The sequence below is a fragment of the Corvus brachyrhynchos genome, unplaced genomic scaffold (assembly GCF_000691975.1).
Source record: "Corvus brachyrhynchos isolate BGI_N302 unplaced genomic scaffold, ASM69197v1 scaffold633, whole genome shotgun sequence".
NCBI classification, from domain to species: Eukaryota; Metazoa; Chordata; class Aves; order Passeriformes; family Corvidae; genus Corvus; species Corvus brachyrhynchos.
In genome coordinates, this window is record NW_008237435.1 from 2,855,999 (window position 1) to 2,868,997 (window position 12,999).

Sequence of the window (12,999 nt, forward strand, 5' to 3'; positions counted from 1 at the left end):
AGAGAAGCATGTTACAAGAGCTCTCCATCAGTCTTGTTTTTATACCTAGCATACATGGCAACTACAAGGTGAAGAGAAACCAAGCAAAACTGATGTCCCATAATGGTTTCACCTACATATGAACAATTTCCTTCTCTAGAAAGAAGGAATCTAGGCTTTGTCATTCTGATTAGATTCTTTGGGTTTTATATTTCCCCTGTTTCTATTACACTGCAGTACATGATGCACGAATTGCAGCATTACATTTGAAAATTAAACATAAAGAGAAAGTGAAGAAAATACTGTTGTGTGATTAGATTAATTTGATTCTTATTATTCTCTTCTCAGTTTAGAATAAAAATTCAATTCAATATTAATTTGCTGCTTAGGTACAGAAAATTATAACGTGCGTTAACAAAAGGTACATTTTTCCCACTGAAATATTTATGTGTAGTTGTCTTTTCTTAAAATGAACAATTTCAGAATACTGTATAACTTGAAGTCATACCTTTGACCAGTCCTTCCCTTAGCTGTCATTTTTCTTTACATGGTTGTATGTGATCACAGGAATCAAGTTGATTTTGTATCAGATATTGTATGTATGACCTTTAGCTACATATTCTGAGGATAAAAATCAGCTGAAAGAATAAAGTAGTAAACTGATAGTCATCTTCAATAAATTACTGGAGTACACATTTTAACTGGAGACCATTATTTGAGAAGCTAGGCAGAATTTGAGAACTATGCCTCTAGTAAACGCAGCAAGTTTTGACTAACCTACTTAATCATTAGTCTCAAGGGAAAAGAGAAGTAAGGCAACAGTATCACAGGACTTTGATAGAGATTAAGGAGTATGAAAAGGTTAACTCCCTACTGAGCAAAGACAAGCATAAACTAGAATTCCTCTTCTGCTGAAAAATCTTTTATTTCATATTGAAAAGTCAAAGCTTTTGTAATTTCCCATGGTTGAAGTCTGACTTTTAAAATTAATACTGTCATAAAATTAATAAGATTTATCCCAGGAGCACAGCCCTCTGTTTTACTGGCTAGCCAGCAGTACTAGCAGAGGGAGACCCAGACCTTGAAGAAGCAAGTCTTAGGAACTTATCAGTTATCAGACAGAAAAGAAGGATATTTCCAGTGCAAATTTTTCTCTGTTTCCTTGGAAGTTCATCAGACAAGATGTTTTCCCATGAAAGAGCTCAGTTTTGATTAATCAGCATTTCCTAGTAAAACCCTGGGGTTTTTTTCAGTGGGGTCCTGAGTGCCCCAGCCACAGAGGGATGAGGTGGCTGTGAGCTGAGCTCAGCCGGCAGTGCGGTGACAGCCTGCTGCTGTGCCAGGAAGGAGAGCCAGCTGCTGAAGCAGGCTCAGGTCTTATGTTCCCAGGCTATTGTGAGAAGCCTCCTCCACATAATGGATAGTTTTTAAAAGCAGCACTCAAGGGTTTAGCAGGGTGGTTGAAACCTTTCACAGACACTTTCCAAATGCATTTTGAATTTTCTGGGTGAGAAATGCAGCAGGCAGAGAGTGAGCAGAATTTTCCTCCCAGACAATTCAAGGAACAGGAACCCTCTGTGAAATATCCAGTGTCGCTGGCTGATGGATAAATGTGAAACAGGGGTCCATAATGTCAGAGAAAGAGTACTAAGGAAGAGACAGAAAGGAATTCCAAAACCCCACTTCTTGTGGGGTTTTGTGTCCGAGTGTTCAAAACCCCACTTCTATATGTTCCCTGTGTACCCCAGTTTGTTGGGCCTTTCAGAAATCCACCAGAATGGCACTGGTTGCCAGTGATAAGATCTGACCCTGCTCTCAAATCTACCTACCTTTTATTTTTTTGGTGTAAACCAACCAACCAACCAACCAGCCAACCAGCCAACCAACCACTGCAGAGGTAAATCCTAGGCAGAATATTGCTGGTTTCTGAAAACTTTTCCATGTAGACAAACCTCTTCCTGGTCAGCGATAATATTTTATCACAACTTTTTTTCTTGAAGCAGCTGGAGATAACAATTAAATGCTCAGCTGTTATAAGCCCTTGAAAGTCATTATGGCATGGTCTGTCACTGTTTCTATCCTTCCATTTTTGGGAACAACTTTGCTCTGTACTGACAAGTACTGCTGTAAAGTAACACTGACACCTACATTTCCTTGGTTCCTCTTTGCACTGGAAGGATAAAGTTGAAGATAGGTACCATGTTTTCCATGGACTCCTCTCAGTCATGAGTCCATCTTGTGTTGAGTACATCAGTTCACCCATGATCAGCACACAGTACCAGGTAGCCCATTATTTTCAGGTTGTCCATGCCCTCTAAGTCTGGCAAGTTGCTACTGTAGTACTTGTCATTCTTGTAGAATATACTAACTTGGGCAAATCTAGATTGCTCTGCTGCTCACTTTTATTTGTCCAACACATACTGTGAAGAACTTAATACACAGAGACCACTTGGCACTCCATAACAGATCTGTTCTGGCACTGGAAGATGTCAGGTTCACAAAATCCTGAGTTGATACTCTCAGTTAAACTAACAAAAAAATTCAAAGTACTTAACAATAACAAATGCTGAACATAGTCAGGTACTTTCCTATAAATGCATACTTACAATGAGAACATTTCACCCTGAGATTTTGTAATCAATTACTTACGTGAATAAGTTTACAGAGAAATTTACAGTGATAATCAAATGATCTATAGACTATGGAAGGAATAAATATTTATAAGCATTGCTGCATTTTTAAAGAAAGATTCTCCACAAAATTTATAATTTGTTTGTCTGTAAACATAAGTTCAAATAGATACTTATAGTTATGTTGAGAGAAAAGGAGCAGTATTAGCAGTCACTGTTGTAATCAAAAGGCCTCAGTAACTCTGACAACATATTTACTATATTTATATATTTAAATTTGAACTTCAAAATTAAGAACGCATCTTATTTGGCTTTTAAGGTACCACAATAACTTTAAGTTAGACAAGAAACAATAAAAAAAAAACCAACAACCCAAAAAATGGATGCTTGTACTTGAGGATCTATTAAAATGGAGTCTCCAAACAAATAATTAAGAAATGACTAGCTTCGACTAGTAACTGAACTGAATAGTGATAATGAAATAAATGGAATATAGCCCTTTTGCAAATCACTGTTACTAAAAGATATTTTGCAGTTTAAGAAGGGATTGCGAGAGTTCAGCATGTTTTAAGAGCTTCAAGAATTTAGTACAACTTTAACATTTGCTTTCTAAAAAATTGATCTAAATATATACATGTCTCTAACAGATGGGATAATGTGGAAAGAAAAAAGTATGTTTCCAAACATTTGTTCAATTTCTCATAGTTAAAATCTGTGTTTGCTCCTATTTACAATCTCCTAATTCCCTCCTGTTTCTACTCAACAAAAGAAATTATGTTCACAAAAATACTGTCTAAAAATGTTGGGCTTGAATAATTCCATAGAGTTCTCAGGGGGTTTATCCCAAAAGTGTTTGGCTAATCTTCTGTTTGGATTGGGATTCCTCCAGTTAGTGAAAATAATACAGTACTTAGATGGCCCAAGAACATTTTTGTTTCATAAAAATAAAAGTCAACAACATTTTAAAATAATACCTCTGGTAAAACTGATTGAAAAAAACGAATAGTTTCTGTACAGAATTAGCACCTCTATTATTCTTTGAAATATGATTAGCAAACATGGCATAAGTGGTCATGTTTCTTCAAGTGTAAATAAACAAAGGAAGCAAATTCCTTGTTTCCAGGGAAAGTAGACTTCCAGGTTTAGACACTGTTCTTGGAAAGCAGGAAGCCTAGGTTCTGGCCAAAATTAGAAGTCAAAAAAACCCCCACAACCAGTGGCCATGATCAGTATTAAAGTGAAGTTGAATTTCACCATTCTGGGTCTGCTTTTGCTGCCTTTTAAAAGGGGAATCTTTTAAACCCAGTGATATTTATTGATCTAGGTATGTGGGGTATGAAAGTTTCCAAACTTACATTCCAAAGTGTAACGCAACCACTATATTTCAGAACAAAGAAGTAAAACAGTTGTTGCCTGTTAAATGTAACACCTTTTTCATTTAGGAAACATAATTTGATGCTTCTGCAGAAGTTAATTGTGCAACTAGAACATTACATTTCTATTTCACACCATTTCTTCTTGTCTTGTTTAAAATCACACCCACAGTGACGAGTGTTACGATTTTGATAATTTATCTCTAAGTCAGGGGTCCAAGTAGGCCTCAGGCCAGCAGTGACACTACACACCGACATGTCAAGATTTATTGCTGATGCAAATGTGTGAGCCCACTCTAATGGTCCCGTGTCCACATTACAAGAAATACCATTGTTACTGACAGATGTTTGAGACTCGGCCTCAGTGACTCCAGTTGCAGCCACCCCACACCCTAAACTCACACTAAAGACTACTCTGGGGATCCAGAGCTGCAACAGCATTTCTTTTGACACTTCCCTACTGCAGACATGCTGACCTACACACCTGGTATATCAGCACCTTTCATATGATCTTTAAACGGAAATATAAAGTTCTGCCTTTCTTATCTGCCACCTTTTCTTAGCTTATGAAGGTTTCTGATCTATTCCAAGACATCATTTCTATCTGCTCCTCCTAATGTTCCTAGCTTGGCAATAGGATTGCTTCCAGGTAGTCATAAAATCTGGCTGTCAGTTCTCCTGCCAGCCCAAGGATTTTAACTCAGCACAGCCAGTAGTGGTTCAGATTTTCATTTTTTACATTCTTCAGTAAACCTGTCTCCTGCAGATTTTTGCTTCTAATGTTTGTTTACTTCACAGCTTATAAACAGCTTAAGTCTGATTCACAGTTCCCCTAAGACTGGTTCACACTGGAAGGTAGAGGGAAGTTAAAGTGCCAGAGGCCCTGAAAATAACAGATAATTCAGGCTTTCATTAGAGCATCCTTTGAATCAGAGCTTTCCTGCTCAGCTGTCTGATGAAACAAGATTGTCCTGTAACATAACTTCATACTTAACAACAGCATTTCCAAAGGCCTAACAACCCTGCTCCTTGACAGATGATGTTCATTACCACAGCAAAAATCTCAGTATTGCTTTCATCTAGTAAGTCTTCTACAGCCCCATTTTCTTTCACAGAAATAATGTCTGGGGATAGTTAGAGTACATGCATTAGTGTGATTTATTTTCAGAAAATATATCACTCATTATGGTGATAGCAGCCAGAATAAACCTTCAGAAATATTTTTAGATGTCAGAAATAGGACATATTTTATGGAGAGGAGAAGTGGGAGAGTGGAGGGAGAATGGATGCTTAAAAACAATAGTCTGCTGTTTCCAGTGTGATATAGTTTGTGTTTAATTTTAAACTGGAATTAATAAGAATTAACAGGAATCACTTAATAAGTAAACAGTGTACACATCATTACTGTTCATGTCTTTGTAAGACTTTCCATGCGACTGAGCCTGTTTGTGCTGAGGAGGACTGTAACATAATGATGGTAATTCTTCACTTTCTTTTTGTCTTTGACGTACTTTTCATAAATCTTATGGACTTTGCTGCTGCATTCATTTGATTTTATTCTTGCCATGCTGATAAGTGAGGAAATGAGACCAATAGACGCCCACACTTGAGGGCAGAGCTCTCCCTGAACTGGAGTATTTCCTGCCATAGCCACTCCCGTCTTTATATGTGCCAGTGGAAAACTTCTTCTAAACAAACTTTTGAGTTGTTTTTTTGATGTTGTTTTGTTTTGTTTTAATATATAGTGGCAGTATTTCCATCTTTAGCAGGCACTTTACCAGCAAAGAGACATCACATAATTTAAGGGTCTGCTTCAGCTACTGTTCTTTTAAGCAAAACTTCTCACATGTGGTTGACAGGCTATCTTAATCCTTGGTTTGTAGGTATAACCTTCCATCTCAGTTTGTTAAGCCAGCAAGCAGCTTTTGACCTGGTTTCCCTTCTTTGTTGGAGGTAGGCGTTACAGTAACATGATACAGCAACTACATTTTTAAAAACAAAATCCAAGGTCAGATGGCTGTCACCCAAGGTCAGAACGAAAGAGATTCAAATGGTGCTTGACCACCAAGGAAGAAAACCTAAGGGTTAAATGTTCAAATTACACAAACCTTGGCAGGAGGGATTTTATTGTTCTTGTGCTGTTTTCATAGGGAGCACTGAATATTTCTGTGAGAACTGAACTTCTCATATCTTTTAGAGCACATTGCTCGTATTTTTGATAGAGAAATCAGTAGGAATCTTCAGCCACCAAAACCCAAGTTAGCAGTTTATCTTCAATTTGTCTCATTTCTCAGTCTGCAGACTGAACTTTAACACATGCAGTTCAAGAAGAAACAAGACAAGCCAGCAAGGATCTCTTGAGGTCATTGGAGAAAAAACTCTTTGCAAGAAGGTTGCCAAGAAATAAACAACACCAGAAGGCAAGAAGAAGCACAGCTGAGTGCTCTCACAAGCAGCCTACCAGAGCAAGGTATTTAGACCCCAGGAGTCCACACAAATAAAAATTAATTTTAGCTAAGATTTTGCTTAATCTTTGCAGGTAACATATAACCTGTATAAGGTGCAGAGGCAGTTAAAAATTTTGAGACTAACTAAAGCTGTTTGTTCTACTAGCACAAGTTAGAAAACAAGCAGGCTGAAAACACCAAGCAGTAGAAAGTGTCAAGAGCATGATAAACCAAAGCAAGTTCCTACAAGCACTTGTCAGAAGACAGGGAGCAAGGAGCCTAAAATGAGTTGCTTTGGCCTGGGGAGAGGTAGGGTGAGATACAATGATTCAGTGCTTTTCTTCCAGACACTGTCCCCACAGCTAAGCGGAAACAGTTTGAATCCTGCCCTCCTGTATGATGGATAGTCCCCCAGGAGACAGGATGGCTTGCCTGAGGCCAGGCAGTCTGTGCTACTAAATGGGAAGCAATCTGTTGAATGGGGTGAGAACAAATAGATATAACACTCTTGCTATGAAAAGTGGCAATTGAAAGGAGGCATGGGAGAAATCCACTCAATTTGATATAGTGACTATTCATTACTCTTCACAGAATGGGAAGTAGGGGACACAGGTGGCATAACCAAGATTCAGGTCTAGAAGGAAACAAAAAGCAGCCCTTTGTCCCCTGTGAAGAGAGTGACACCGTGGAACTTGTTGCCACAAGATGGTGAGGCTGCCACCAGAGTTCCAAAAGAGATCAAATCAGTGCAAAGAGAATGGGGCACACTGACCTGGATGCTTCACCTAAACTGGTGATTTGCAGAAGGTAGAAAAACACAGGGAAAAAGTTTGTGGTTTTACTTTCCCCTCGCCCCACCATCATTCCCTGCTACTTTCTGCTGGAGCACATAGTTCAGGATACTGACTGAGGAAGTTCTTCCATACAACCCAATAATAACAGGTGTGTCTACCTTATTTACCAACTAAAATCTTCATTAGCTCCCTATACAGGCAGAAATTACTCTGAATATATAAATAACTACGAAACATTGCTGACTGGTTTGCATTACTTGCAGTCTAGTCCCAGGAATGTGGGATCATGGAGAATGTAAGATTATAAGGTCAGGGAAACTGGCATATCTAGAAAGTAGCAGCCAGTAAGAGGATAAAAAGATGCAAAACAACAGAAACGTTACCATGTGCCATGAACAGCAAATCTCTTTCTGGCTCCAACTAGTGATCAGTTTATGCATGCTGTTTATGCAGTAACTACCACTCCTTGAAATATTAAAGTATCTGATGTAAGTAGAAAAACCTTCCTTGTGTGTGAACTATTGCAGCATGTCCAAAATACAACTTTTAGACCAAGAAGCTTTCCCATTGTCTAATGAAATTGATTTCTCCTCATTTTGAGAGGACAAATAAATGTACAATCCAGCTGAAATATTTAATTAAGGTGTTTTTTGTGATTGGTGGGGTTTGGTTTGGGTTGTTTATTTTTTTTTTTCTTTTTGAAGGTGTGCAAAGACATTGTTTTAGAACAAATGGAGAGACCGGTCTACAAACCCATGGTAGGCACAAGCGCAGCGGAAATCTTCCATTGCCTCTCACTATAAGGAAAAGGACCCAGAATATTCAAGCTATGAAGCAATATGTGGAATCCACAGATGTGGACAATCCACAGATTTTTACCTGAAGTTGCTTTTGGTTCTAGAAACAAAATGAAGAGTTGGGGTTTTTTTGTTATATTTTATTCACCAGAAAAGATTAAGCATGTTATTTAAAAATGCAGTCTGATAGGCTATTTTGGGAATCTGCCAGTATCTAGTCTCTAAACAAATCTGGTACACTCAAAAGCTTCAAAAGGGTGTTTTTACTCTCAATGCATTCAGTTAGTTAGAGCCCAGGAAGTGCATATCTTAGAGAGAAACGAAGGAAGTAATATCTTTCCAACAGATCCTGACCTGTGTCTACATATTTTCAGGGTATTGTAAGAAGCTGCCCTTACAAAGCCAAATACTGACCTTTTAATCTCCCACAACTTCCCAGGAGGAAAAGGGCTTCTCTCTGCTTTAATAATGGTCAGAGCTGTCACTCTCCCCCGCGAAAGGAGCAAGCACAGCAAAAGAAACATGCAAACATTCTCTGCTTACATGAGTGTCTCATATTTGAATTCCCTGTTCCTGCAATGTCTCCATAAACAAACCCCACAAACCCCTCACAGCAGCAGACACAAGGAGCGGGTCTGGCAGTGTGTGGTTTTGACTTACATATGCTGGGAAGCGTTGGGGTAGAGCTCTGAGAACTGCGGTGCAGAATCCTCGGGGCCATGGGGTGCAGCATGGCTGATGACCATCATTATGGGCCTATGGGGATATATCCTCTTAGACATTCTGAAGTAATTAATGCTCTCATTAGTGATTAGGTCTGTGAAGTAGTCCTGGAACATACGATTAACAAAAAGCAAAAGTTACAAAGTGCATGATTAATTAGATCACATACTATCATGTTATTACGTTATTTTTCAAGTCCTCATTAAAGCTCAGATCAGGAAGTAAAAACATACCATCAAAGAGATGTATGATTTAAGGGAGCATAGAGGAGACTGAGCAGTAATTACTTTCTTAAGCAGGCAATGCCACATAAATGAGACAGTATTTTGCAAATCAGATACAACAGAAAGTTTTAAGTAAATTTGATTACCAGATTTGGTAAGATAATGCTAAGTAACATTTAAAATGACAGACTGTACTGACAAAGATGTGTTTCTTAAATTTCATTGATAAAACATTTCACAAGGTAATGGCTCCCAAATAACATTGAATCTTAATCTGGTTTTATGTTTACATAAACCTTTGTTGCACACTCTTTGTTCAGACTGTACTTTTGCATATGTACAAAGTGGAAGACAGCTACAACAGGCAACAGATTGCAAAAAATCTTAATCAAAGAAATTGCAAATGAGAATGCAGGGAGCAGTTGAATTCCTGTGGGCTCTGTTCATTTAATTGTGCAAATTTAAGCAGTGCAGCTGCTGAGATTAAGGTTGTGACTCGCTAATAAACTGGCTTAACCCACAGCTAAGGTGGCAAATGGAAGCCTACAAGGAAAGGGAGGAAATGGAACTAAGAAAAAAAGATGAAAACTTAAATTAAACCACCTGCCACCTTGGAGTATTCACTGTTGGCCTGGAGGTCTAGCTCGAGCTTCATTGAGAAAGTGCTGAGACAATGTTTGTAATTTCAAGCACTTCCAGGCATGACTAATCTTATGTTGTGGATTCGAGGCCCTGAACAGCTGCAAAAGCAGAGCCTGAGGGACAAGGTCTGTGTCGCATGTCAGTGCTAGGACAAGCCAACCAGCTGTGACCTCCTCGCTCACCCGCTCCCTGTCCCCCTGCCCCTTCCCCTTTCCTGCAGCCCCCTTGGAGCACACACGGCAGCCCTGGCTGCTACAAACCCTGCAAACTTATGGATGAGACAGTGAGTGATCCTTTAGTTTCCAAAATGGATAATGAGTGCAAGGCACCAGGGTTGTGATAATTTCTGGGTTTGTGGCCTGTTTAAGTGAAATGCCTGTATGACTGCTCTCCCAAAGCATCTATTCCTCTCATGTTTTGCTATTCTAGCTACATACACAGGGTGTGTAAGGAATGTATGACTAACCAATATTCTATATTTTCTGGTTTTTTCTCTATAAATATATAATCAGTGTAATGCAATTTCTGTGGATGGGAAAATCAGAAACAGGCATCACTAGCTTTCAACAAAAACTCATTACATGGGTCAGAAAGCACAGCTGCAACATCTGTATCATCTTCCTTGAGCTACAATCTGAGGAAATTCCACATTGCTTTCTGCAGTCTGCGATCTGTGCTCCTAAGCCTTTCCAAGAAACTTCATGGCAGTGGGCAGGTCACCTTGGCATACTTTCCACACTTTGTCAAGAGCACAAACAATCTCTGAACCTTTCCAATGGCTGTGTTCTTGCCCTTATCTATTCTCATAGTCATATCCGGAGTCTGACACCACAGGCGTACAGCCTTTCTTTGGTGTGCACTCTATAATGGAAAACAACATTAACCAAGGTTCTTCTGTGGGTAGTAACTGACAACACTCAGAAAACTTTAAAGTTCAGTAGAGCAGGGGGCACAGTTCTTTTGGGGAAAGGCTTTTATTTACTGTTTGCTTCTGCCACCAAAACATGACTTTCTATCAGGGAGAGGGAGGGAAGAATCACCAGACTCCACTGAAGAGCCCTGGCAACTTTCTTCTGTTGAGTGATTAATATTCTCACATGAAAATTCATCTGCAATGCCCTGGAGAGAAAATGACATCTCAATTTCATGGTTGTAGTTGGTTAATTAATTAATTATCTGAAAGTTATTTTTATATGGATTAATCATGTGGCATTTATGCGTCTGGAAAATACCTTTGCATAATCAAATCCATGCTTCTCTTTGTTACCATTGCGAGAAATGGTGTAATTATAGAAGCGAGAGTTCTTCACTAATCCAACCCACTCTCTCCACCCAGGAGGGATGTAGCTGCCATTGTATTCATTGAGGTATTTCCCAAAAAAAGCTGTGAAGTAAATAAAAAAAAGAACACACATGCATGAGGCTTTGCAATCCAAGTCTTTTAGTGTTTGAGTCAAAAGAATGTATGAATGAAACAAGAATGTGTTAGAATGAGTCAGAGCTGCTTTACCAAAAATCTTCCTTTTATAGCTTAGAGGGTTTTGAAATTAAAATAAGTTATTTCCAGAGTTTTATGGGAGTTGAAAGCCTTTGTGACTCTATGTTTTTTTCTTAATCTTTTGGAATCTAGTGTTCATGTGAAATATTTTCAGGGTTTTTTTTTAGAAAGAGTATGTTCCTCTTGGTTTCCACTTGAATATGAAATAAAAGTTCAATGCCCAGAGGAAACATCTGAGAAACACCTAGTGGTTTTAAGCAAGTCCTGTGATGTTTTGGAGCTTGGCTTCTGACTTTTGAAAGTTCAGGCTTGCTATCCTGCCTACATTTGCTGGTTTGATAAAAGGTCTGAGAAGTACAGATCTCCATCCCATTAGGACATATTCAGGTAGAGCAAGAAGGAATCCCCACCCTGCTTGGCTGCCACATCTTCTCTAAGGCAAAACTTGCCAAAAAGAGACAAAGGGTTGGAGGTCCATCTCCTCTACCTGGCCTGCCAAACTTCATGCATGTTTTTCCATTAGCTCAAGGTGACAAGTAAGAACCCACTCAGACTGAAAATTTCAGCCTTTACCAAAGGTTTATAGGTGCTCCTGCCAATTCCTCTGGAAGGAAGTAGGAAGAAAAGCAGTCTCACAATGCAGCAGGCTCCCAGCTATCTGGGAGTTGTGGATTGCCTATGGCAAAGATACACAGACACCAGAAGCCAGCCAGCTGGCCTTGGAAAGGAGCATTAATGCTGGCATGGCACCCTGGCAAATGCAGCCACATTGCTTCTAGGGAGGGAGGGGTGTGGGAGATCTTTAGCTGCTTGTATATGGTCTGTGACCTGGATAGAATAGTCAGTTTGGATGGCTCTATCCTGCTCTTCCACTGCCTGGGAAGCAGTGACAAAACACTTGATTAGGTCTGCAATGTGGGTTTTTTGGGATTTATTACATCCAGTTAAGTCCCAGCAAGTTAATGGGGAGTCTCAGTATCTTCACTGTTTTCCTTTTTAGTTTTCTTCAGATTCACAAGACCCTGGATGGTCACCTGTGCCAGTAGTTCTGCTGCCTGTGTCCCCAGCAGTCTACACACAGGTACCCCTGGTGCTCACAAAATCAGACACCACTGAAGAGGAGAGAATGACAGAAACCTCTCCCTTTCCAGGGACAGAGCTCTTCTGGGTGATAGCTGTCCCCCTCCCTGCCCCCCTCACAGTGCCCAGCCCCTGCCCTAGCTGCCAGCCTCAACCCAGCAGTCAGGCCTGTCTGCAAAAAGCTGCTGTCCAGAGATGCTGTCCCTCAGTTGGGCAGTGGGACATACCTTGGATCCCTGTACTTGTTTCCTACTAGGAAATGAAGTCACATTGGAAAACCTCACATCCAACCTAGGCACATTCAATCTAACCAAAAAAGCACATTTGTGGAAGGGCTCAAATAATTCAGATCTGATTGATGTGGGCATGGTGAACTTCTTGGGAAAACTGGTAGAAAAATCAAAGTGTTCATAATTAAGACTTGTCTGAGGCAACATAAATATGATGCAATTCAGTCAGGGAGCTGCCAAATGTCACTAACCAGAGATTACAGTCATATATAGTGTTACTTTCCTATACCACATGGAATGTGACATATAAACAAGTCCTACAGACACTAGACCAGGCTTCCAGCTCTTCTTCCCACAGCCACCAAGAAAGCAATCCAACCTGTCTCCTTTTTTATCCTCAGGCCTACCAGAAATCAAGAACTGTGAGGTGAAGAGGGTGATAGTGGGCAGGGAATACATGGCCAGCACTGTTGTCTCCCGGAATGGAAACCATAGCTCTCATCTAAGGCAGCCAAACTGGTTTAAACTCTCAGTTAGATGTCATGGGAAAGTGTATGGGTAAAGGCTGAAATCCTGTGAGAA

General features: G+C 39.8%; 1 protein-coding gene across 15 annotated transcripts in view; it reads right to left on the bottom strand.

Annotated features, from left to right (window-relative positions):
• Positions 1 to 12,999, bottom strand: part of SULF1 (sulfatase 1) — a 127,991-nt gene that overhangs the window by 34,760 nt on the left and 80,232 nt on the right. For all 15 annotated transcript variants that reach the window (XM_017731242.1, XM_017731234.1, XM_017731238.1 and 12 more), the window contains 2 exons: positions 10,842 to 10,993; positions 8,681 to 8,850 (listed from right to left, as the gene is read on the bottom strand). In XM_017731242.1, coding sequence (XP_017586731.1) covers positions 8,681 to 8,850; positions 10,842 to 10,993 — 322 coding nt within the window. The remainder of the gene's footprint in view (positions 1 to 8,680; positions 8,851 to 10,841; positions 10,994 to 12,999) is intronic.